The 26,795-nt window shown below is 41.5% G+C and overlaps 1 protein-coding gene across 18 annotated transcripts in view; it reads right to left on the reverse strand.

Annotated features, from left to right (window-relative positions):
- The window catches only part of RBFOX1 (RNA binding fox-1 homolog 1), a 1,145,409-nt gene that overhangs the window by 733,163 nt on the left and 385,451 nt on the right, over positions 1 to 26,795 (reverse strand). For 12 of the 18 annotated variants that reach the window (XM_039732128.1, XM_039732127.1, XM_039732136.1 and 9 more), the window contains exon 1: positions 7,317 to 7,573. The exons of the other annotated variants lie outside the window; for them this stretch is intronic. In XM_039732128.1, the coding sequence (XP_039588062.1) occupies positions 7,317 to 7,556 (240 nt within the window). In that variant the 5' untranslated portion in view covers positions 7,557 to 7,573. Of the gene's footprint in view, positions 1 to 7,316; positions 7,574 to 26,795 lie in introns of those variants that run through there. 18 annotated transcript variants of the gene reach the window in all.

The raw sequence follows: 26,795 nt of genomic DNA on the forward strand, positions 1-26,795 counted from the left end.
AATGAATCAATTTTTGCAGTTTTAAAAGATGTTTATGGATGTTTTTAGATGTCCTGAACTGTCCTCCAAGACAATGTTTGCAAGTGTGTGTTTCCTACTGTGCTAGACACAAAACCATTTTCACATAAAAATATATTAATATGCTACACGAAATAGGAATCCCTCTATTGTCTTGAAGTCCTGTTTGCTATTTTGTATGCATAAATAAATTAAAAACTAAAGCCTAATACAGCTGGTTGGAGTAGAAAACCACAGTAGTTTGTTTCAAATTCTGACTTATTAGAGGCAGAGAAAAAAACAGTTTGCAGCTCGTTACTGCTTCCAAATTCAGTAAAACAAAAAAAGAACATAGTATTAATGAGTGTGAACAGATAATGGCAATTAATGAAAAGGAAGGGCAGTAACTCCAACAGTCTGCTAAAGACAGAAGGTCACGGAGTCTCTAAAGCAGATGAAATTCAGCATCCCCAATTCCCTCCCACTGGCCTGGGTATTTCAGGAACCAGTTATCATCTCCTTTCTGATCTCTCCTTCCTGTCACAAATTTGAGCAGGTCAAACACTCCGGAAATGCCCACACTGCTAAGAGACAGATTTTACCCTGAAGACAACAGAGCTCCAAGTGCTGATTCCAGCTGGATAGCCCTGGATATCCAGGTGTTCATGGACCTGCTGAAGACAGAAATTCTCACTTTCCACTGACGTGAGAACCTCTCCCCTCTCTGCTCTTCACACACTGAAAGCATCGCTCTGCTGAGGGATACAGAATTAGCAGGACTCAGATTTGGCAGAAAAATTAAGGTACATGAAAAACCCAGCCCCTTTTTGCTCTTCCACACTGATGCCTGCACAGATCAGAGACCTCAGAAACCGCAGATGAGAATTATCTGATTCCATAAAACACTGACATTGCTATTGCACTATCAAATGTCAAATCAAACTTTCTGCCTAAGTTTTCCTTGCCCATAAAACTCAAGTAACTGATTAGGTAAAAAAAATCACTAGAAAAATTGTCCTTTGTACCCATTTAGAAGAGCATTTGTAAAAACTAAACATGTCTAATTTTACTGAAAAGCATAAAAAATTGTTTCTCTGACAGAACAGTAAAGTTGGGATAAGGTAGTAACTGCTTCAGTGGAACAGAAAAGGGAGTTTTTTTGCAAAAATATCTGCAGACAATCCATAAAAGATTAATTTCTCATTCATCACTAAAAATGCCTTCATTAAAGGTAAGTTAATTTATAAATACTAGTTGTGTCATCAAGAAATTCCACTATACAGTCACTATCTAGCCTTTTCCACTTAGACAGGATCCAGCTGTTTTATTAACAATCTTTCTGAGCATCTTCAATGACAGCCCAGCCTTACTCAGCAGAAAACAGCCACGAGTTTCTGCATCAAAGCAGATTGTTCAGCAAGACAAGCAACTTCCCTACAAAACCATGGAAACAAATTAATGTGTGCTGCTGACAACCAGAGAAGTTGCAGAGGGAACTTCATTAGAAGGTTACTCCTCGTTATTTCCACTTGCTAGTAAGGAGCTTGGAGTTTTTATTTTCCTTGTGGTTGTGGTTGAGTTTTGAGTGTTTTTTTCTTCCCCCCCACCCACCCACCTTTATAATTAATAGCATATTTAGGTCATTATTTTACTGGAAATATGATGCATTTTGGGCAATGCTCGGAGCAAATCCTACTCATCTAAGATCTAATGCAGACATTTGGTATCAAACCTTTATGGTTTTTATACTCTCGTTATAGAAATACATCACAGAACTCCACAAGGATTTTCATTTCATATCCTGCATCATTACAGAGTGAAACAGTCCATTTTCCTGCATATATAGGATTTCAGGCATTAAATACTTACAGAGCATATGGACTGAGCCAGATTTACGTGTAGGTAATTGGAAGTTTTAAACTCACTAATACACATAGAAAAAAAAATGGCCACACAACATTCCCTTCAGGTCTGAAACCAAATCAGCAGCTTTGAAAACAAAAACAAGTAGGGAGTAATGGGGAAAACACAGTCTCCACAAGGAAAAGCATGGTTTTTCCTGCCTTCAAGATTCACAAAGAAAATATAAGATACATGAACTAAATACTCCAAAGCCATTTATCACAACAAGTGAATTTATTACTTCCTTGGGGATGGAGGCAAAGGCAAACGTCCTCAGCCTGCTCCTCCTAAACAGCTCCTTGGGCTGCTGAAGCTTTACAGCCTTTGCCATCTGCAGGACAAAGCATGAGAACTTTGTCACAGTTATTCTATTAAAACATTACAAAGTAGTTTCATTACTTGATAGAAACCCAACATAGTTTCTTTCCCTTTCTCTTTGACAACTTAATTCTTGACCAAATAGACAAAAATATTAAATTAACCATTACATGGATGACTTTTACATAGCAGGTAGCAGTTTGTTTTATCAGATCCTACCCCAAAGCAAAAAGTAGCCATAGAAATGTTTTAATATCAGAGAGAAAAGACAGATGACACTAAATCCAGAGATACCTTTTATAGATAGATGTTTAATTTCATGAGATTTCCTCGAGTCCACATAGTGAGCTCTTGTGCAAATTCAGCATCAGGGACTACTCAGCAAAATCAGTGTAAAAAATAACCTTGAAGAAACCAAATTTTTAAATGTTCTCTTATAAAGTAATAACAAACAATGTGTTGACATCAAAACATTATTGGCAGTAGGACAGGACAGTCAGTAAATATGTGAAAAACATTTCAACCCATCTACAGGCTGTCTAGTCTAGAAATTGCTTACAATAAATAAACAATAGTCATAATGACTCGCAAATAATAATGGTTCTCATTTGCCCCTATGCAGGGCCAGTTGAACAAAGTTATAAAGAAACTGTGGAAATTTGGAAATCCATTGAAATTCAGTATCTGGTAAGTTCAGGCAGAGAAACAGTTGGGAAATCCTACACTTGAAAGAATACAGGAAGGAGAAACTTGGATAAAACAAGAGCGTTTCTATTGCTAAGGCAACAGAAGCATAAATAAAATCCAGGAAAATAAAGCAATTTTGAGGAGCTCTTACAAGCTGTATAAAAACCTCCTGATAGGAGTAGGGCAAGACATGGATAGAGCTGGGAACACCAACACTACCCATGGCAAACCCCTCCAAATAGGCACACAGGTTTTCTTGTGATCTCTTTATAACAGTAATAATAATGATAAAACAAAACAAATGAACAAAGGAAAAAATAAAATTAAAAAAGAAAAAATAAGGAAAAGCCCACATGACTAAGAAGAATGAATGAAATTATCTTATCCAACTTGTGATGTTTAATCCCAGTGCTCCCCTGGTTCTGAAATCCTGGGAAGAACACTTGGCAGAGTGGCAGCTCCTGATCCTCCCACTGCCAGCACTGCTTGCACAACTGATTAAACAACTCTGGCTGTGCAAAACCAGCTGACCTAGAGGATGAATTATTAATAACAGGAATTCCCAGCAAGTTCTCACTGATGAATTGGTGCTGCTGCTGACTTGCAAAACCAGCTGCTTTTACTTCATTAGTTAAGAACAGTTTAATTTCTGAAATTACTGCAGTGAACCAGGTTTTTGTTTTCCCAAGGCCTCCCATATTTTAAGGAAATAATTTCAAATAGAAAGACTCCTCACTCAGGCGGTGCTGATCACACCTGAGTTCTCAAGCACACTAACAAAGACACATGAACATTCCAAACCTACTGTCACACCAGAATTGATCCCCCTGCAGCTGCAGGAAAAGAAACATTTTCAAATGAAAATTGATCCTGCACTATGCAATAACACACTTGTCTGATATTCATGAATTAATTATTGTGTGAGTAAAGGAAGATTAAATGAGAAACACTCAGTGATGTAAATAGCTTTATGCCCTGTCCAGTAAAAATATTAAATCATCAATTACCTTTTCATCTGAATGCTCAAGTAAAATAGAATCTCACCTGAAGATATGATCAATTCCAGTTAAATGCTTACAGATCTCAAATGAGAATTTAGTTAACCATGAACAAAAGATATGAAATTGCCAAGTTAAAACACAGGTGCCAGGGACCCTTTGTACACTGAACTTCAGACAGATTTTAAATATGTTGAACAACCAAAATTTGGTTACCTGGGCACAAATCCCGTGGCTTCAAAAATTCCAAAACCATCATAGCATCATAAAGCCAATATTAAAGTTTTAGTTTATTATGATGAATACTCACTACAGGTGAAATTGAGGGGTGTTTTATTGTCTTTTTCTACCCATTCCCTTCCAAAGCACAGATAAATTATTACTCTTTTTACAAAGCCATTTATTCAACACTCACTCAATTGACACTTCATAAATTTTGATTATCTCATGAATTGAAATATACAACTCTTTCCTACTTGTTGGGTCATAGACTTGGGAATTAGGAGTTTGGAATAAAGTTCATCCTTGCATGTCCTCCATTTCATATGCAACAACAACTTGCCATATTCCACAGATGAATTAAGAGAACTTATAAAACAACATGAAATACAAAGTGGCCTTTAAGCTGTCCACGTGCACAAAAACATGGCAAAGTTCAGAAGATTTATTGTTTCTTATTTGTTGTTCCACTGGACAAAGCAGTTTTCTGTTTTAAGTGCTTTTATCTACACCCCTGCACTGAGCTGCAGGTGAGCCCCACAGCTGGGTGGGAAACTTCCAAAACCCCATAAATCCAGCAGCTGCAGGGCTGGGGGCTTTCCCTGTGCCCCAAACCCCACAAACCCAGCAGCTGCAGGGCTGGAGGCTCTCCCTTGCAGGGAAGAAGAACCCTGGCAGCCCAGCCCAGACTGACCCTGCTGGCCCCAGAGCAGTGAAACCACTCACACCAGTAACACCAGTGCCAAACTGGGAGCTCACACAGGAGCAGAGCAGACCCGAGCAAGTCCTGCTGTGAAATACAACAAAATCATTCCCAAAAAATGGGAGGAAGCTGGTGCCTCCAAAACCAAAGGTCACCTGACTATCAATTCTTTCCTATCACAATGATTGATAGGAGGAGATTTCCAGCCAGGTTTCCAGACACAGGTATCACGGAAGCTCCATGAACACAGCTTATTTAGTGCTGCTCAAGTGCTTTCAGTGATTAACAGCATAATCTCCTCTGTATACTAGTGCACTCTGCTTCTGAGGGGACCAAAATAGAAATCCAACTGCACTGTCCTGCCCAGATAAGCAATTTTCTGCCACCTGAATGCAGAATGCTGAACTTTTTTCCCCTCACCCAAGCAAAACAGACTTTTCAGGCATATACTTATGATATTCCTGATATTATATAGCATTAACATATTAACATTGCTGTGTATATTATTTCAGACAGTTATTTAAATGAATGAGGTATTTGACAACTTTTTTTATTTCTTATTGTGTCACCTTCTGGCTTTTATATAAGACTTACTTTGAGATGCTAAAAACTGACAAAATGTTGCTATAATACTATTATCAGTAAAAGAAAATATTTTTAAAACTTTCCAAGCAGAGAAATAAAGCACTGGCCTCAATGATCACCATACTCTAATGTAGAATGCTCATTTTTCTCATCACTGTCTTCCCTAAGCTACATAAAGGAGCCCAACAGGTCTGTACCTACAAACACCCCAAAATACATATAAATAGCCATAATATCAGGTAAAAAAATATCAATGGGAGATACATAACATAAAAGAGCATAAAAGGGGTGAAAATGACAGTGACCATGGTGGTTTGGCTGCCCTGTGCATTCCACCTTCACTGACTTTCAACATTCCTGTGGTAGCATAGGCTGTCTCCAAAGCATGTGACTTCCTGATGGCTACTAAATAATGAGGATCAGGGGGAGAAGTGTCATGGGACAAACACTGTAAAACAGGAGAAGTTTGTCTGGGGAGTTCTTCCCAAATTTAAATCCATTCCAGGCTAAGAATCTACACGGTACAAACAACACACGCTCCGAATTTATGATTTAAAAATTAAATTCTCATACAACTTGCTGATCAGATAATAAAAACAGCTTGCTTATTTCCAGGGAGCTTTTCAGAGTGGACTTAATATTCTGTCTTCAAAAGCTGTGCAAGTACAAATGCTCCAGAAACAGCCCAGATTACTCAGTCCTTGTGCTTAGCTGTTCCCTCCACCACAAACCAGTCCCAAACTACTTCAGTTTCCCACTGTGTGAATAACCACATCAATTTAAGTTCAACAGCTCCCGGGATCTCTCCAATTCACACATCACTTTTGCTACAATGCTGTCAAGATCCCAAAGTCTGCAGCCAGAACATTTCTTAATCACTGAAATGCTAATTTTGAACTGTGCTACCCCTGAATCCTTGGGATTTTATCTACTCCCTCAAAATCAGGGGGAAAATTTTATTCTGCTTACTGTTATTATTATTATTCACTCCATCTACCATGAGAACTAAGAGATAACTCAAGTAGGAGCCAGTCCAGGGCACACTGGATGCTGGCACCAAGCCATTCCAGGCAAGGAGGGTTTCTTACCTATTTAATATAACAGCTCAATTTTGCACAGCAATTTAGATCTGCTGAGAAAAGGAGGCAGTGATTTTATTTTCCACAAGATTATGTACAATTGTCATGCTTTGCAGGCTCATGGGCTCATGATCCCACAGCACTTCTGGCTAATTTTTGAAAACTTCTTATACCTGTAAGAAAGGACACACTAGGGCAAGTAAATGCTGTGCTTCCTTCTCCATATCTATTGCCTTTCATATGGATCTCACACATTTACATTGCAAATCCATCTTTGAGATGAAAAAGTCATTTAACTCTCACAAGCTCAAGTAATTTTGATGTTGTATCCCAGCACAGACTTCCTGCAAATAGCTGCACTCCCAACTCAAAAGCTTCTTGCTCTGTTTTTCCATGATAGTTACATTTCTTGTTTAATTGTGGTTTTATCTTAAAACAACCAAAAATGCATTATGCAAATAAGTCCTTTCAAGAAATCACTTTGTGAAACTAAAATAAACTTGAAGGTTTATTGCCTTGTAAATTATTCATTGTAGCCTTTTAAACGACAGGATACAAACTGTACAAAACAAGGCAGCAGGAGAGACATGTCTATTTTTAAAATCACATTGAGTGTGACATCATACTTCCAAAAGTCTGCCACCACAGCCACGGGGAAGCAGCTCTTCCACAATCTGGGAAGCAGACACAGGCTCATAATGCCCCAAAGCCACAGAGCAGGAGAACACTGCACAAACAACCTCACAGACTCAAACAGCACTCACCCCATCCCTCAGCCACTTCTGCAAAGGTTTCAACCTGAAGCCCACACTGAAAACCCCCACTGACCTCAGGTTTCTGCCCAGCTCTGAGCACTGCTCTGGTGTCAGGATCCTCCCAAGGGTCCTCCAGGCCAGTCCCTTTGCTCAGCTGCAGGTTCCTACTGCCTCCGTGAGCTCCGAGTGAGACAAAGGTTCTTGGGCTGCAGCACAAGAATTTTGTGACCTCAAGGTCCACTCTGGGGTCCTTCCATCCTCCTCCACAAGCCTCTAAGACTTTGTGACTTCTGCAAGGCATTGTCCTCCTCATCCTATTGTTACTGCAATTCCAAAATCATAGCCCCAGAAGTAATACTGCAAAAACCCTCACTCAGCTACAAGATGAGCATCCAGGTATTTATTTCACTGTGCCCCAGCTCAGTGAAAATCTTTAATGATTTCATTGCCCACAGCTGAGGGGATCAGCTGTGCTGACCTCCAAACCACACACAGGCACTTCCAATCCACCAGCCTGAGGAACCTCACCTGGGTGGAATGAGCCAGACAGAAACTGAGGTACACACTGACAATCAAAGTAAAACCAATTAACAAAGTTTTCCTACAGTTCTAAATAATCAAAACTCTTGAGCACAGATATAGTTTCTCTGTGGCAGTTCAACAGTATTACCATATTGAGTTTGCTCTCTGTGCACTGTCAAACTTCCTTCCTGCAAAAAAATTCCACAGGAATTTTCAATGAAGCATCTGATGCCATATTTTTTGTATCCTGCTTGGAAAGCATCAAATTTTCTACAGAATAAACTTCCTTAAAGCAGAAAGGTTTCCTCCACGTTCTGTGTTCTGAGTAACAATGAATTCAGCTATTTTTGGCTCATGCTCACCCTCTGTTCCTTTCCCCTTCATTACAGAGAAGTGACCTCTGCTCTGCCAACAGGCTGTGTCACCTTCTGTCCCCTGCTGGGTACACGCTCAAAAGAAAACATTTACAAAAGAGCCTGCACTTACCCCATGCTGCCTTCTAGGATACAGGAGACAGATCTGAGGAGCTGCAGGTTCACCTTCTCTGGCTGCTTTCAAGTCCCACCAAGCACAGCACCTCCAGAACAAAACCCCAAGAAAAATGAAAGCCCCTCTGGCCTGCCAAGGCTGCCCGAGCTGTGACAGCACTGTTCCACATTTCCTTCCTCTCCTCCACTGCAGGCTCACTGGGAAAGCTGCTGGGAAGCTTTTGCAAAAGGGAACATTTTAACTGTGCCTTCAAAGCATGCTGCCCCGAAATCAGGAAAAAAAACCAAAAACAATTAAAAGCTAAGTGATTATGACTGTGACATTTTAAAAAAAATGTTGAAAATGCAATTTTGTAGCAAATGAAGAAAGTTATGGGTCTTTTTTTTTTAATCAAAAATCATATTTGGTGTAAACTGCCAAGGCAACTTCACAAATATATCAAAAAATGTCAGAGAATAAGGACTGGCCATTTATCTACACATTTATATATACAAGAGGCTAAAGGCAAAGAACATCTGTGACTTAGTTCAGCATCCACTGATCACTCTATTTTAAAACAGCTTTTAGCAGCTCAAATACAGGTTCTGTTTTATAACTTATTTACCACTTCATTATCACTTCACAAAATAAACATCACAAAATAAACATCACTGAAAGCCTCTGCAAATCACTGCTACAGTTTCAGTCCTTCCTATATTTTACCTCTTCTGCCCCAAAATGTAGATATTTCCTTATCTTTCTGCAGGAAACCAAATGGGCAGAGAATACATCTATTTGTGCTTAACTAGAAAGCACAAATTACAAAACTTAAATCCTTCACATGCTTCAGTGTTCCTCTCTGAATGTACTGTAGAGCTATCATAAAGAAAGATTAAAAACTATTTAACTGTAATTAAAAGCTGACTAATATATACAGACTAGAAAGTAAATCATTAATGCAAAAGATTTGTGTTCATTCATCTCAATTTTCTGTTGTACAGAAACTTTCCATAAAAATGATTGCTTCATTTCAACAGCAACACAGTCTTTTGTTTCTTATTCACTCTTGCCAGTTGTCATGCTCTTCCTCTTTATGGTTCATAACTCTGAAAACTGACTTCTCCAACAACATGAATTTAAAACATCTATAGATCAAATGCTCAAAAATAAAAGAATTTGTTTTCCATCACTTACATTTGGTTCTATGAATGCTCTTCTAACAATACATGAATGGGAAAAAGAAGACAACAAGGTAGCAATCACCTTTCAAACCTCCACAATCCTCCCAGCTTACTTCCCACCAAAGACTTTTGCTTTTCACTGTGTATTGAGGAGACTGATTGGCTTCCCAAAACAAGAATTTATGTGCACCAACTGATACAATAATCTCTTTAAAGGGAGGGATGGTCACCATCACATTTCCAGAGGGAAACAACTCATTCAGTTGTTCTCACGTGCACTGAGAGATTTTGCATTCTTACTTGGCCACTGAGGAATGAGAACTATAATAAGGGGGACAACTTTATAAAATACATACAGAAAGTAACATCAGGATGGTTGAAAACTCAACTCCATTTCTTACAAGTCTGAGGCAGAAACAATGAAAGGCAGCAGGCTGCCATTAATTAAAGAGACTCTTCCAGCATGGCAAAACCAACCTCCCGGCAAAACCTCGAGCTGCAGAAAAGAAATTTATCTCAATGGCACCAGCAAGTGTTTCATGGCATGAAATGCAGGAAAGTATTTTGTGCTGCCATGGAATAATTTGGCAGGACAACACTGCAGATCATTAAATACACAGAACATCAGTGACCCTTCAAAACAAGTTGCCCCCTTCAGCCTCTACAGTTTCTACTATTGTGCACCCAATATTTGGTCTTGTATCCTATATTGAATATTTATTTATGGCCCAGATCCTACTCCTAGCAGTAGTTTCCTATTTATAACAGGAAATACATAATGCCCTGCATCTCTCCAGGGTGCAGTTCACAGGTACTGCAAAATGCAGGAGTCTCACAGCCTGGAGGTGCTTTTGAGTCTACAAAGATACTTGCCAAGAAAGTGTTAAAAAATTAAATACCAGGAGAAATAAGCCATGTATTCATTAAATTGCCTTTCAGTGTAATGGTACAAAAGGTATTAAAACTCTCTGGAGCAGGGTTAATAGCAGATTTTATGGAAGTGGTTAATTAAGAGGTCAGCAATTTCCTTGTACATTTACATTGGGTTTATGGACAGATTTGGTTGAAGGAATGTAAACTGGTAAGCTTGTAAGACCTGAAGACAGCAGTTTCTGAAAAAAATAATCTTGCTGGGCTGTGCTCTGCTGTGCTAACCTCAGTGGGTCCCTGAGCTTCTTCACTCAGCAAGAGCCTGCTTCCAAAACTTCTGACAAAGTTACCAAGCTCACAAACACCTGGAATCACAGTGGTAAAACTGGACTCAAAGAGCAAATTACACATCCAACAAAAAGGACTGAACCTGTTTAAAACCACTTCCTAATTGCTGCACTGAGCCTGCCTGGCTGGAATTCCCTTTGCCCATGGCAGGGAGAACACCGAGGGAGGGAACAGAGCCAGGAGCTGTCCTGGCCTGAGCACAGGGATATCCCAGCCAGGAGGGGCCAGGCTGGGCAGGAGGAACAGAGGGACAAGGGGCTGGGGCATCCCTGGGGCACGGGCTGGGCAGCAGCTGCTGGGGGATGTGCTGCATCACCCCTTGGGGGGTTTTCTGTCCTGTTCAACTCACAGGCTTTCTTGCTTCTGCTCTTTCAGTTCTCTTCTCCATCCCAGCAGTGACCAAGGGGCTGTGTGGGAGCTGAGCTCCTGGATGTGCTGTAGGGTTGTGCTGAACAGAGCACACAGCAGGGAAAATGATAGTTCCATGGGGAAAACCCTGTGCAGTGAAAGGGACAGGATGAAATGCCAGTGTCTGCCAGCACTGGGGTCTCAGAACAGCTGTACCTGGTGATGGTGCTGCTGCCCCTGCCCTGCCACTGCTACTCACAAAGCTGACAGGAGGGGAAAGGAAGAGGCCTCCCCACAGCTCAGCACCCCTAAGCCAGGCTACCCGTTCCTTCATCCCCCAGTCCCACAACTCCAGAAAGCACCTCCAGATGCTGCTGATCTCCCCCTGAGCTGCAGCATACCTCACAGTATAACTTGATCATTAACTGGGAACAGATCAAGCAATGGCTGGAGAAAGGGCAGAATTCATCCCTTTGCAACTGAGGAGAAAAGCTTTGCTCAGGGGGCTGCAGTGCCTCTCCTGAATTTCCTGAGGATGGAAGGCAAGCACAAAAAAGTCTTCATGCAGTCACCCACACAGTTCAGAGAGATTCAAATCATCTTGTGTCTGCCAAAACAGCACACAGCGCACTGCCACAGGGGCCAGAAAGCATGTCCTAGAGATATGTACTACAGAGATTTTTCATTTCAGTGGCATTCAGGGGAAGTATTTGGATGAGTAACCACTGGCTTTTCAAAGAGATTTAGAGTGGGACACTGCAGAGTGCTGCAGAGATGAAGGTTTCACCCTTTTCCTGCCTCTCTCCACATGTTAAATCCCATTGATCTCCAAATAACAAGCACCAACAAGAAGCAATATCAGCAGCATATACTTAAATCACCCTCTAAGAATTGAGAATACTTGATAAATTTAGCACAGTTGCAGCCAGGGGCAAAAACTTTGCAATATTGGAAGTATGCTGTGAAGCAGAAATGATGTATCTGCACTGAATAACCCCTCTTGCCACGATTCCTGCTTGTTCTCTTCCCTTTCTATATTTAGGAAATCGAAGCAATTTAATGTAAAACAGCAAAGCTGGGAAATTGACTGCAACTCTTAAGAAAAAGCCTAGGAGGCTAATGAACCATTATGGTAAAAGCTGAATAAGCCCAGATCCTGAAAAGAAATTGGAGGTGTATTTTAGATATGCATGAAGACGATCAAAAAACCATTCCACATAGATTGCTGTGTGCAAGTAGGGCACTTTGTTTAATCTTATCCAGCTATACAACTTAAATGAAACAAACCTTTAATTTGACTTTCAAAAGCATTACGTATTTTGGGAGCTGCCTTGAAGTCGGCCAAGTAATGTTCCTGGAGGTATTTCAAGCTAATTTTTAAAAGCCAACAAGTTTCAAATATTAGAAAAATAGGCTCTGCGGGGGAAGGGAGGAAGGGAGAAAGAGAGAAAAAACCCAAAACTTTTTATCATTGCTGTTGAGTGAAGTAAAATGAAGGGATTTATTACAGATATTGATGTGGCTGGTTAAAAAAACAGCTCAGAAGGATTCCTTACATTATCTGAAGACCTCCCCATTCACAGATACACACCACATGGAAATTTAGCCATTGTCATCGAGATTTATAATCATGCTTAATTCTAAAAAGAGCATTATCAGAGCCAGTGTTTGTAGAAAATCACAGACCCTCATCCTGCAAACACATTTTAACTGAACTGAGACTACTCATGCACATAAAAATAAACTACAGGTGTACTTGTGAGATCAGGGCCTGACTGACCCCAAAGGAATAAAGAACAGAGATATCTAAAAGCTCCCTTGGATCTCCTCTAAGTGCCTGGGTCTGCAGAAACTAAAAACCATCAAAAGAGGACTAAAATTGGGTCTTGCTGTGAGAAAGTAGTAAAAAACCAAACAACCCAAACCAAACTAAATCAACAAGAAACAAACAAAAAAAAACCACCCCAAGCCACAAAAAACTGATTCATATGCAGAAAGGAGCATTAGTAGTTCCTTTCCTTGGTATGAAGAAATCATAAAGATTCGTTGGGACACATCAACCAGAAAATTTTGAAAGTCTAAATTAAGGTTTTTATTATTTATTAAACTGTATCTTAAATGTCCTAAGTAACACTGTAACACTGTTATTACAGTCTAACAAAAATCACCACATATTTTAAATGCGAATTCCTCATTATACTGCCTGAAAACCAGGGCACCTGTGTTCTCTTGTTTTGATGGAAGTTAAGGTGAAAAGAGGCTCCTAGATCAAGGCAATACCTTTGGTTAAACAGACACATGGCTGAAAAAACCTGGTCAATCTTAAACAGAACCTTCTGCAGATCCAAAATGCCCTCAGCAGCTTTCAGGGCTATCCAGGAGTTCAGCAGCAGTGCTCAGCATCCTTGGGGACAGCCAGCACCCAGCCCGGGCAAAGCAGGGCTGGTACCCACGAGCTGCACCCCCTCATCTGCATCCATTTCTCATCCAGCCTGTAGAAATCAGCAATCTCACTCCTTTCTACTCTGCCATGAGTCATTTAATTCTAAATAAAGCAGGATGTAATGTACCATGCAGCAGAGCAAAGCCAAGGAGAGGAGTGTGTGAGCTCTGCTCTGCTCTCACCACAGCTCCCAGGGAAGTGTGCTATCGTGGCACAACAGAGCTGTGCCAGCCTCCACACTGCCAGCCACTCCTTCACCACCACATTTTAACTGGCTGAAGGCCTTACAGCTAAATGATTGTTTTTAAGAGTGGAGTTTCATTCTTACACACCACTCATAGGCCTTTATCAGTGGGGAACAGCAGTGTCAGCCCACAGCCTGGCAGGTTAAAACATATTGTATATTCCAGAGAGACTCCTGAGCTCATCTCTTATTTATAAGTCTGGAGCTAGAATTTAAATGAACATAGCCAGAGTGTCTGCCTGTACAGAAGATTCCCAATACTTACTTCAGAGTTTATCATAGCAACAAATGACAGGAAGAGAATTGAAATACTCCAGTGTTGGAGTGAGAAAGGTCATAACTCTCTTAATAGCTACAGTGCCAGAAAATAATTTAACAAGTTTAGAAAATAGAGTTTGATTGCAGTTAGCAATGCCCTGATTAGCTACAAAAGTTTTGGGTATTAGCATGCACCAGCATCCAGACAATGCCACACAGCAAACAGGCAACCATGGCCAAAGGAGAGTCAAGTGTGGGTGACTCAGAGCAGCTTGGCAGACAATAAACTTCTTTCTCAGAGGCAGCTGCAGATATAGCAGTGCTTTCTGTTTCCAAATCAAGCACTGGGACTGGGCAGGCAAGCAGGGCAGGTGAAGGGCTCCAGGGTGGCCAGGCCATGCTGGGCACAGAGGGGACACACCCTGCAGAGGTGCTCCTGCAGCCCCTGCACATCCCACAGGGCAGCAGCAATGCAGAGGGGAATGTGGTGCTCACACTCTCTGAACAGAGAGTAACATAATTCTCTCTCCCAGGGTTTTTCCTGGGGAAGGCAGTGAGAACCTCAGAGAAGAAAACAATTCTTGTCTCTATTCACTGCTCCTGTTGTTTTGCACATGTGGAATGTGTTATGGAGATTGTTTATCCACAGTGATTTGGTTACTGGACACCAGTGAAGGTTGTTTTGTTATCTGGCCAACTGGGTCAAAGCTGTGTCTTGGCTGCCTCAGACAGTCACGGGTTTTTCTTTAGTATCTCTTTTTGTGTAGTATTTTTTAATACAGTGTCTCTTTAGTATGTAATTTAATATAGTACTAGTGTAATATAATATAGATTAATAAAGCATTTTTTCAGCCTTCTAAGGAAAAAAAAAAAAAAGGGGGACTCAATAGGGAACAAGCCCAGGGATTAACAGGAGATATCCAGAGACCTTGTGACACACCCAGAGCTCTTCCTTAGGCTCTTCCATCCTTTTCAAAGGTTCCACCTCCTAAGCAGGAGAACAGGGGATGGCCTGGTTTGAGCTGGCTGCTGAGGATCTCTGTCTCAGCCACACAAACTCTCTCACTCTAATGGAAAGTGGAGTCAGCACCATCCTCAGTTTCTGTTTCCCATCCAGCACTCCCTCTGTGCTACACCTCTGTATTTAAAACCTCCTGGGCAGAATACTGAATATGTAGGGAAGCAGTGATATATTTTCTACCCAACTCATCCATAAGATCCAGTGCATATACACAGTGTTCACTATTTTTACACATTTCCCTGAAAAATGACCAGTTATCTGATCACACAAAAAGTCCAGTTCATCTTCAGTAAACACAGATAATAATATAAATTTTGGATATTGTATTTGTATATATTGACTGTCTTCAAGTCCAGGCTCACTGTGTTATGCTGGAGACTTATGGAAACTAGAAGATATTAAAAAAAACAACAACTCCAGAGTTAAAGAAGAGATGGTTAAACAAGGAATCCAGAGGGCTACAGGAATCTTCATATGCTAAATAAAAACCACAATGTCTTCAAAACTACAAGGGTTAAAGGTGGGGAATCAGAAAATCAAACTGCAGTTTGAGATTTTGAACTTCAGACACAGCCCTAACAGTCTGAACAGAAAGGACTGGGAATTGCTGAATAAAACAAGATGAAAAGAGCTGCAAACAATTCATGAGCTGAAGACAAGTGTACAGAAATGACAAATAGAGACTGAAATGGAAGAAAAAGTCTAAGAATTAAAGCAGAGTAATATCTCCTAAAGCAACATTAACATATACTCCAAAATGTCTCCCAGAATATCTCAAAGAATAAAACTCCCAATCGTGACCTACTGTTGGGGACCACCTCAATGTTTTTTCTTACAAATGTTACTTATATACAAAATATATCAAGGCAGAGCATATGGGATAATTTATCAACAGAGAAAATTCCATATAGGTTTATGTTGTAGAGTGACAATCACATGTCATAGCTACCAACAATTTTAACAACATTAACGATGATACCTCTATTTTAATACAATATATTTGGGCATGTCAGTGTATACTCCCAGACAGAATCTGCACTCCTCTAACCACTACAGCACAGTGAAATATCGTGCATGGAATACAAATGTAGGATTCACTCATCAATTTTAAGTTTCTATAGCTTATTTAAAAGACCTTCAATCAACTAACAAAACTCCTTTTCACATAAAAAAGGCTCATTTTCCATAGTAAACAGATGTTTGTCCAAACCTGAAGTAGAACAGAAGGAGTCCTGTATTTCTTCCCAAATGCCAAACAGGTATTTCCCATAAAGGCATTAATTTTTATTGATCTAATTGCTCTAACTGCTGTTCACTTTCAAACAAACAAACCTGTCAAAAATAAATGCACTGGGTGAAGCAGCCTGGCCTGTGAAAAAAGTGGCTCAAGGTTCTGCATGCAGTTGATGTGTATGGAGCACTTCCAAACCCCCATTATGTATTTTAAAAGAGCTGGATGTAATTTTCAGCTGAATAGCCCTTTTATGATTACTAAAATCCTGTGGGGTTAATAACTCAACTCTTGAGGCTTTACTAGAACAGACATTTGAAGAGTCTTTAAGAAGCTGTTGCATGCTGTCCTCAAAGCCCAACTCCAACAGAAAAATCTTAAAACTCCTTTGGACTTTCTGCTTCTGGATCAGTTCTGAGCTCCAGCATCAAGCACAGGAGTTTGTGCCTGAGAGTTTGGGCTCTCTGAGTGGCATCAGTCAGTCCCAAGCTCAGAGTGAGGAAGCAGCACTGGGATCTCAGATCTCATTCCTGGATCTGCAGACAGGCACAGGAAAACACTTCCACCTTCCTGTGGGCAGCAGCCTGCAGCTGCACAGACCATCCCTGAAATGCACTCACCTGTGCTACACACAGTTTCACATTTGTCAACCCCTCTGACTAACCCTAGCCCATCTAAAAGAGGCAGGAAAGAATATAGAAAGTATTTTCAAATATTCCCTTGTGAGATTTGGTTTGTTTTTTTTTTTTTTGGTTTTTTTTTTTCCCCTCATCTCCTGTTGTTCCCTTTTCCACAAATATTAAAAAAACCCCATTTATTTCCCTGAAAGGAACGTATGGATCTGCAAAAGAAGTTCCATTAGCATCCCAGTCCCACCCACAGATGGCAGTCAGAGCACAGCCCTTCTCTGAGCCCCTCACCTGGGCAGGGAATCCATGGGATGGCTGCTGAACAGCAAATAAAGAGTGAGAAGGGTGGGAATGGAAAGGCTCTGACCCAAACCCATAATAAACAAGAGCAATGTGCAGAGCTGAGCCACCTCCCTGAGCTGCAGCCTTGCTGACTCCTAGCAGTGGCTAAGGAAATTCCGTGTACTCCCTAGTCCTGGGTAGCCCAGTCACACACACAGGGACACGTTTGTGTCCCTGCCTGGCTCCCACAATCAGCTGCAGTTGCTCTTTCATTCCCCCTCCCTGGGGCACCCACTGCTGAGCTGGATGCTCAGATGTTGGATGTCCTGGAAAGGACCTTTCCTGCAGCCATCACTAAGTGAATCAAAAGGTGACTGTGGAAGCATTTATCTATATTTTAGCTCTGGACTAAGCACTGAGAAATGCACGGCAAGCTTCCTTCAGTGTACAGGCTGCTCATTGTGCCCTCCCCACTGGGATCCAGGCCTGTGCTGTGACTGCAAAAACACCCCATGGACCCAGAAAAACCTGTTAATGGGGGAAAAGGAATGTTTTCCCGCTGCCCTGTGGGTGTTTGCATTCCACTGCTATAAATGCACATCTATTCTGCACATTATCTCATTTAACACACTGCTCCCAAGCACTGGAGTTCAAGCAAATCCCTCAAGCAAATGGATAATAAATGGTTTTCTCAAAACCATTTACAGAAGAGTGTCAATACCATATACTTAAACCCCATTTAAAACACTCAAATAGCAACAAGATGACTTACTCCACTGGATGGCAAAAGAATGTTTACTTCCTTCTTTCCCAAATTACATCCAGGACATGCAAGCATACTAGACAAGGAAAATTAATTCAAAGAGGTAGCTGAAACCCTTTAGATAACAAAAAAGAAAACTGAAAGATCTGGAGAATTTCTGTTATTCCTCAGATAAGGAAAACTGGGGAGCAAGTGGTGTTTCCAGGTAGTATAAGGACAAATAAAGATAAGATTAAAAGAAAGCCTGCTGATCTCGTACTGCTTAACCTTTGTAAAGCAAGAAATGTACAGGCCTTTAAGTTTCTCTAAAGCACCTGCTTTGGGATCATTCTCCCCAGCTGACCTTATCCTTATTTAGCTGATGCATCTGCATCATGGACCTGATCAGTGAATTGGGGAAACCCCAACCTGAGTGGTTTAATACACTAAATATAAGAATAACAGTAAAGTTGGATGCTGTATGGCAAGTACAGGAAAATTATACACTCAGTGCTCCTTGTTCACAGTGACCCAGTGCCAGGCTCAGGCTCAGGCTCACTGTGTGTGATGTGTGTGTGACTCCTGTGACTTCTCCAAAGCCACACTGACCCAGTGCCAGGCTCAGGCTCACTGTGTGTGATGTGTGTGTAAGTAACTCTTGTGACTTCTCCAAAGCATATGTATGACAGGAGTCACACCTGTGATGGGAAAATGTTGCAGTAAGGTAGAAAAATTATAAAGAAAGGCCTCATAAAATCAAGCCTGGACTCCTGTGACTTCTCCAAAGGATATGTATGACAGGAGTCAGTCACACCTGTGATGGGGAAACACTGCAGTAAGATAAGTAGAAAAATTATAAAGAAAGGCCTCATAAAATCAAGCCTGCTCTCCTAAAATCAGTGGCTGGCCTTGTCAGGCCAGCCCTTTGCAGGTTCCCATGTGAAAGCAATCCCAGTGTGAGCAGTTCATTAACATAAGCTTCTACTCCTGGGTGAAAAACAACCAGCACCTGTAAAAACTGGTTTTCCACTGTTAGATAAAAAATGAAAATTATCTCTCACAAACAACTTCCCCTGCATGTACACACTGAGATTTGAGTGACCAATCAATACAGAATAACAACTTGTTACTGACCAATAAAGTAATTGGTAAGAAAGCTTCTGGCCAACTGGAGTCCCACACAGGTCTGTAACTGTATAAAAATGAGCTAAGGGAACAAAGAAGGGGTTTTTCCACCATGAAGAAAATGGAGTCCATGTGACTCATTCCTATAGGGACAGACCACTGGGAGTGGGTAATGTGGGAAGCACAGGAGCCTGCTTCTCCCTGCCATGAGACTGCCCCTCCAGCCCTTTCCACGTGACACTTCCCAAGGCTCAGCGCTGTCCTGCTCTGCCATTCACTCCAGCTGAGCACTTACGTTTAGCACACAACATTCACAGGGCAGCCTCCTCTCCATTTTTGCTCATTGCTTCCTTGAATTATGTAAAACACTGAGAGCCCTTCCACTGATGGACTCAGCACTGCATCACCACTCATCTCAAGCTAACTCTGGGTGCTTTTCATAAAATACAACCACTTTTTAAACAACAGAGGTATGGCAGATGTTTCAAAAACATTCGCTGATCATGAAATTCCAGCTGGCTGCTAACTGGAAATAAACCTGTTTCTTTTGCTGCAAAGCCCCTCACATTCACACTTACAGCAAATTGTAAGTTCACTTACAATTGTTCACAACAAACTGTTGTTCAGTTACAATGAATGCCTCGTTAATTGCTGAGCTATTGGGGATTTTTGCACAGTGTGAACTGGCTCTGCAGCAGGATGCTCAGGTGCTGCTCAGCTGAGAATCTGTGTGTCCAGCACAAGGGCTGTCCAGGGGCACCTGCACTGGATCAGGTGAGGTTACTGTTCTCCTGAGCTCCTGTTCTGCTGAGCTCTCAGCCATCCAGCTGGCCTGTGCTCCAGCAGGAGCATTCCAGCATTTCCACAATCCACTGCTACCAGTTCATGTCAGCTGTGCATAAAGCATGAATCCTTGTGCATGAATCCCTTTGTGTCCATCCCTGCATCTCCCAGAACAGTTTCTACCAGCTCTCTGAAAGCCTCCCTGTGGCATTCACATTCTCTGAAAAATCCCTTTGCCCAGGATTTTTCTCCTGGGAAGCTGAGAAGCCTCCGAGAAAAAGGAAAACAATTTTTATCTCGTTTGCTTCTCCTGTGTTGTGCTTATGTGTGGAATGTGTTTGGAGATTGTTTACCTACAGGTGATTGTTTCATTGGATTCTGCTGTGAGTTGTTTTCACTCATTGGCCAATCAGTGCCAAGCTGTGTCAGGACTCTGGAAAGAGTTACAAGTTTTTATTATCTTTTTAGCATTCTGTAAGTATCCTTTCTGTATTCTCTAGTATAGTTTAGTATAATATTCTTTAATATAATATAGTATTATAAAGTAATAAATTGGCCTTCTGAGAACATGGAGTCAGATTCATCATTCCTCCCTGCCATGGGGGACCCTACAAATACAATACTCCCTGTCCTGTGGAGTAAATCCTACAGCAAGCACCACACATGGGGCTTTCTGAGACCTTCACCTGCTCTGAGGGGTGACCCCAAACACCTTCAGCCCACAGGTGTGCCACTCACTGGGCTGTAGACACAGACTGCCCAAACTCCTCACCTGAGCACTCTGTCCCAGGCACCAAAGCCTGGCTGTAAAGGTGGCTGGGTGGGCTCCTTCAGCCTGTGCCAGGCCAGCCCTGTCCCCTCTGTGTGCCCCAGCTGGGCCACCCCTGGACCCCCAGGGAATGAGGGATTGGTGGGTGCAGACAGGCACAGCTCCAGTGCCCAGCTGCACCACCAGAGCCACAAGGCAAACATCAGCTTCAGCCTTTTCATCACAACTTCAATGTGAAATCCAGATCTTACCACACCTCTTCTGAGATTAAAATAATAATTACAAAACACAGCCTTGAAGAGGATTGTAAGGGTGATTATGTAATAAAATCCTTTTTTCTTCTTGAATGCATAAAATGACTAGGAAGCCTTCTGTGGATCTCAGACAAGCTTTGCATTATTTTTCTATTTGAACTAGCATGATTCATTTATCTCTTCATTATTAATACTTAAATTGTTCATAGAGCTTTATTTTAATTAACTTCTGTACAGAATGTCAGGACAAGGAGAATAAGCAACAGCTTTCACCATTTAGAATGGTCGACACAAGTATTTTTTCCTGGTTTGTTGTTTGTTTGGTTTGTTATTTAAAAACTGTGCACAAAGCATGCTTTTTGTAGAGCTTAAAAGAATTCCGGCACCTCTGAAAATATCAAACACAAAAGTAAATGTGAATATATCCAGTCCAGCCCAGAAGAACATCAAATGAAAGCCCTGCTTGCAGGAGGCTGAGCTGACCACTCTTCATCCTGCTCCCTTCTGACTTATTGGCCCTGTTTGCCCTATCTGAATAATGGAAAGATTGATTCTGCAAACAAATGCTAGCATTTCCCTCTCTTAGGATTTCTAGCCTCCTATTCTATAGGAAAAAAAATTAAATGAAACAAAACCTGCTTGTCTTCAGGCAGTCACAATCACCTCTATTAATCTATAAATATCCTGTGCACAATAACTCATGGCGTGTATAAAAGCAATGACAAGGTCACTTACTATGAACAATTCATGATCAGTTTCCCTGGCAACAGAAATGTGTGGCAACAAGGGAGAAAAGCACAGGAGAAATTATAGGATGTTTCCATTATGTAAGTGACTCCTGTGATTTCTCCAGAAGGATTTACCTAAAAAGCCTCAGGCTCCAGCTGTTCCTCACTCCCTCCAGTTCTGCACCAGCGGGAACTTTGCTTGTTTCACTGCAGCTCCTGTGGGTCTACAGGAGTTAAAAGAACACCAAACACGTGACTGAGGAGGGCTTCTGTTGTGTTTTAAAACACAAAACCCAGCATGAATGTGCTCTCTGTGGGTGAGTGTCTACTTCTTGTTTTTTAAAAAAACTTGTGTTTTAAAACACAAAACCCAGCATGAATGTGCTCTCTGTGGGTGAGTGTCTTCTCAGAGGCTTGACTTCTTAGCTAGGATTCACTGCTAGTTACTTTGTCATCATCCAATTAAAAATCAGTCACCAATTTGCACGTCTCAATGTGTTTCTAAGTTTTCAACAGGACTTGTGCAATTAATGTATTACTTTAGGACCTAAAGTGACTTTCTAACTGAAGGCTCAGCAGAAGCAAATGTTCCCTGCACAGGCCATGGCTCTGGAATGCCATTTCCACCCTGAAAATGCCATTTCCATCTCTAAAAGCAAGTTCCCAGTGCAGAGGTTTTATAGCAGTGGGCAGTCAATATTTCCCTGATCCAAACTCAGTCTAGGCAAGGACTTAAGCAATAAAAGCTATGGTTCTCCTGAACAACACAACCCAAACAGATCCCAGAGGAGCTGTGATGAGTCTGGAGATACCAGAATGGCAACAGTGATGTTTGCAATGCTCAGCTGCTCCAAGGCTGTGCACAGAGGAGGAATAAATGACAAGGTAACCACAGCCCACTGCCATCCATCACTGCAAAAGGCAATGTTTCTCAGGTACCCCAGAAGGGAAGAGCAGCATTGAAATAGCAGAGAGCACAGACAGAGCACAGCCACAGTGGCTCATCTCTGGGCTCTAAAACCTCCTCTTCTGTCTCTGAGGACACAGGGGTGAATCTGTCCCTAGCACACAGATAGCACTGTGATCCCTGACATGGAGTAATAAAGTTTTCAGCTTCTTTCCATCTGTATTTGCCTGTGGTGCCCCTCTCCAGACTCCTCCAAGAGAGCTCTCATGACCAAAGAGACTGAAGGAGGAACAGGAGCCACTTGAAGAGGCAGAGCTATGGATCCCACAGGCCCTGTGCCTTCCTGGATCACAAACTCAGCCTTGGAAAGCTGGAACTGAACCTTTCAGTGAAGAAATGATTGATCTGTGGACAGCCAGCTGAACAAAATGCTCTGAGGCACAACGCTGTGGGAAATGATGTGAAGTGAGAGATCTGGATTTCTCAAAGCACCCAACATTGCCACAAAGACAAGAAGGAAAGCAAGGGATGCTTGAAGATACTCAGTTCTGCAGGTGCTTGGCTTCTCATGTCCCAAGCTCAGCTTTGGGAAACAGACTGATGCAAAGCCTGATGGCTGCATTAGGGTTTGATTTGGTGAGAAATGCTACTCACTTTCAAACATTTTAAAAGGTTCATTAAAACTTTATAAAAAATCACAGCTGAAGACTGAATAGAGAAAAGATTACAGCACCAGGAGTAGAGGATTTTTCCCACTATGTGCTCACCCACACAACGGAGGTTTCACCTTTTAACCCTTTAACCCCTACCAAAGTTCTGTCCATCCACTCCTTCTTTGCTGCCCAGTGGTGGAGTTCACGTCCTTAAATCTGGATTGGAGGTCAGGTGTTGCCATAGTGACAAACCAACCCTCCCAAATGTCACAAGCCCAGGCTGTCTCCTGATAGCAACACAAGGGAGTGAAACCTAACTATAAATCTATAAAACTTCTCTTAACACATATACATGATATTTGCATTTAATTGTGAGAGTCAGCCATGGCTTTACTCATCTGTCACAATTCCAGCAGGTAACTGCAGCATCAGTGATGGCTTCATCAACATTCCACCCCTGCAGGGGGGTTTGTAGCTGTCCCTACCCACAGGAAACACCAACTCCACCCAATTCCACTCTGAATAGTGGCCCACAGTGCAAGCACACCTTTAGCCAGAAAGGGATACAAAGGCTCTTAATAATTCAAAGGAAAACACCTTGAGGGCAACCTAAGGGCTCCTCCAGAATGCTGCAATCCCTGGGTCAAAATGGAGCACAGAGAACCCAGGATGCTGAAGAGAACAAACAACACACATTTAGTTTAACACACATTAATCCTGCAGCAGAGGAGTCTTTGCAGTGGGTGATGAAACACCTGAGTGTTTGCTTCTTCAAAGTCCAGGGGAATTTGCACTGCAGAGCCACGCCAGAAATGAAGAACAGCTATTCTGCTCATGTCCCAAGCAATAATCCATTTAAAAATAGATGCTGTGTGATAGAGATGCCTCCACAATTACCAGGCAGCTTTGACTGGCTACAGACAGAACAAAACAGAACTGCAAAAGAAAAGGCAATAAAATGAGTCCCCAAACATGCATTAACCATCTGAGCTACTGTGGTATTCCTAAAATCATTCTCAATTTTTTTTTCTTAGAGGTTATACAACCAACAACCTTGACCACACTTAGAATGCTAGGAGAACATTAAATGAAACTCTTCAAAAGCAAATTTCTGTCTCTTGTTCAGCAGAACACTCCTGTCATAATTAGCAAGATTGATAAGATTGTTTATTTAATGCTCTTCACAATGGGTGAAACTGTCCAAGCCTCTGTAATTCAACTGCAATGTTGATCTTTTGTATTTCAGACAGCAGGGACACAGATATGAAACAATAACTGCCTAAAAATTCTACAATCATCTCCCAAAACTCTGCATCTAGAAGGAATAAGAATAAACTCCTCTTAAAAAGAAGTATTTATTAAATTTTAAGTCAATTTCATGATTAGGAAAGAACTGACTTTTAATTCTCAAACTCCAGAGCTGGAAAGACCAGAATTAATTCTTCAGATTGCAGTTTGCAAGCTTTGCTAACTCTGCATATCCTGGCAGGGATGCCACAGTTTCACACTGCAAAGGGAACTCCTAAAAACAGGCTTGTTTTTCCTTTGCCAGGAGACAAAACAGAAGGGGAGAAAAGCCCTTGCACTGGCTGCAAACAACTTTTATTTCTATGTTCTTCTCCTGAAATACTCCACTGGCAGTATGGAATTGCAAGGACTCAGTGCCTAGACCATGTGTGCCCTTTTGAGCATACCAATAATGAAAAAAGTGGGAATGAAAAAAGCCTATGAAATGCAAAAATTCCCTTCTACCCTTTCACCAATACAAAGATCATAAAATTTAAATAATCACAAAAATGTATCAGACCTGTTCATTCAGATGATTTTTTTTTATCAAAATGTAGCTTTGTTCTTCATCTGTGGAAGGAGATGGGAGGTTCATCTCCCCTTCCTTTAGGATTATTTTAATCATATAGTGCTCCACCAAATGTCTAAACATCACCATTTTCTCCTGGTCTTTTCAAACCATTTAATACCAGATAGAAGTTATTTAGACACTACAAGTTGTATTTCCTCTGTCAAAACAGCAAGAAAAAAAATCAACAAACAAACCCAGGTTTTCAATTATTTACTACCCTTGGAAAGGGAAACACAAGGCAATATATATTTTATATCAGATCTATTTTTTCTTCCATTAAACAAATTGAACCCAAAGTCCCACAGTTAAGAAACAAAATCTTCCCTCTGTTCTCTCAACCACTTCGAATGTCAGTCCTGAGTCCATAATTAACACTGAGTTCTACAAGATAAGCAAGGCTCAGGTTTGCTTTCATTCCATGTATCAGTGCACAGAGACCTAAGGGCACATTACAGGAAATGCCTTCAACATTTTGAAACATGCAAAAAGAAACATCCAAACCTTTCTTTTTTTGCTTTCAAAACATTGGGGAAACATTTTCCGTGCCTCCTTTCTTTTGTCAGGCTAATGAGCCGTGCTGGTCAGTGAGTTCTTGCAGGGTGAGGATTTGCAGCATTACAGGAGATTTCCCACTGATAAAAAGCCACACCGAGCCCATATCACATCACACACAGTCATCTGTCACTGTAAGTTAGCCAATTGCAGCTACAGGGGGCATTTTTAAGCAGGCAGAATGTAATTGCCTGCTTGGAATTCAGCCAAGACACTGGAGCTAATTATTTTTTAAGGATGAATTTAGTGCTCGCAGGAAAGCTGGTGGATCAATAGCAAGGGGAGATGAAGGCAGTTTATCCACGGGGCTGCTGTGGGGATGCAAAGTGCCCTGCTGTGTCCTGACAATGCCCATTGTCCTGACAGTGGAGGGGACAAGCATCAGAGTGAGGCTGTTCTACAACATCCACTTTCCACAGCAGCTCCCACCATGAGCACACCCGAAATCTGACCCAGCTGCCAGAAACTCCTCCCTGCTGATGCCTTTTTGGGCTAGCTAAAAACAGAGGGCAGACAGAATTAAGGGAATAAAAAGCAGTTCTGTTTATTGAAGGGCCTTCAGGTACATTTAGGGCAAAGCCCACCCAAAATGGACCATGGGTCACAGATCTTCACGCTTTTATAAGTTTGGGCCATTTCCATATTGGGGGTTAATCTTCCAATTACAGCTTCAGCTAATGAAGTCATTTACCCCCCGTTTGCTCCCCCCAGCTAAGTGTTGTTTCCATCTCTCAGGCCTGAGGCAGTGAGGTGTCCTTGATTGCCAGGCCTGGAGAGGAATTGTTGTGTCTGCCCAAAATGGGAGAGCAGCAGCTCACACTGTGTATGGAGTTTGGAGTTATACACTAAAAACTGCTGGGTTACAAATACATGGAAAAACAGAAAAGCTAAAATCAGGCCCTACAACAACTCAAACCAGGGCCTTACATTCTTCACAGGTGGAACACATTACAGGAGAATACTGAATTTACATGTCCAAATTTAGTGCTAAAGGGGACTGAAATAGCCTGTACTATGTTCCTGAGCAAGAAGTAAAAACAGCCTCTGAGATTTCTCTACTGCATGATAAATGTTTTAAAAGACCAAGTGTCAGAAGGAAAAACTAATTCTACTCATAGCTATATAATATTATGGCCTCCAAACACTGTGCATGGGATGCACCTGTCTCTGCTTTGACTGACTGTTCCACACTGATATTATAAAAAAGAAGACAAAAAAAATTAGTCTCCTTATTAGGAAAAAAAAAACAACAACAAACCAACAACTTTAAAAACAGGTCCAGGTTCTGGTTTAGCATCACTGTCACTCCCCAAGAGCACTTTGCAGCTGCCTGATG

The sequence above is a fragment of the Passer montanus genome, unplaced genomic scaffold (genome assembly GCF_014805655.1).
Source record: "Passer montanus isolate IOZ18808 unplaced genomic scaffold, ASM1480565v1 scaffold8, whole genome shotgun sequence".
Classification (NCBI taxonomy): Eukaryota; Metazoa; Chordata; class Aves; order Passeriformes; family Passeridae; genus Passer; species Passer montanus.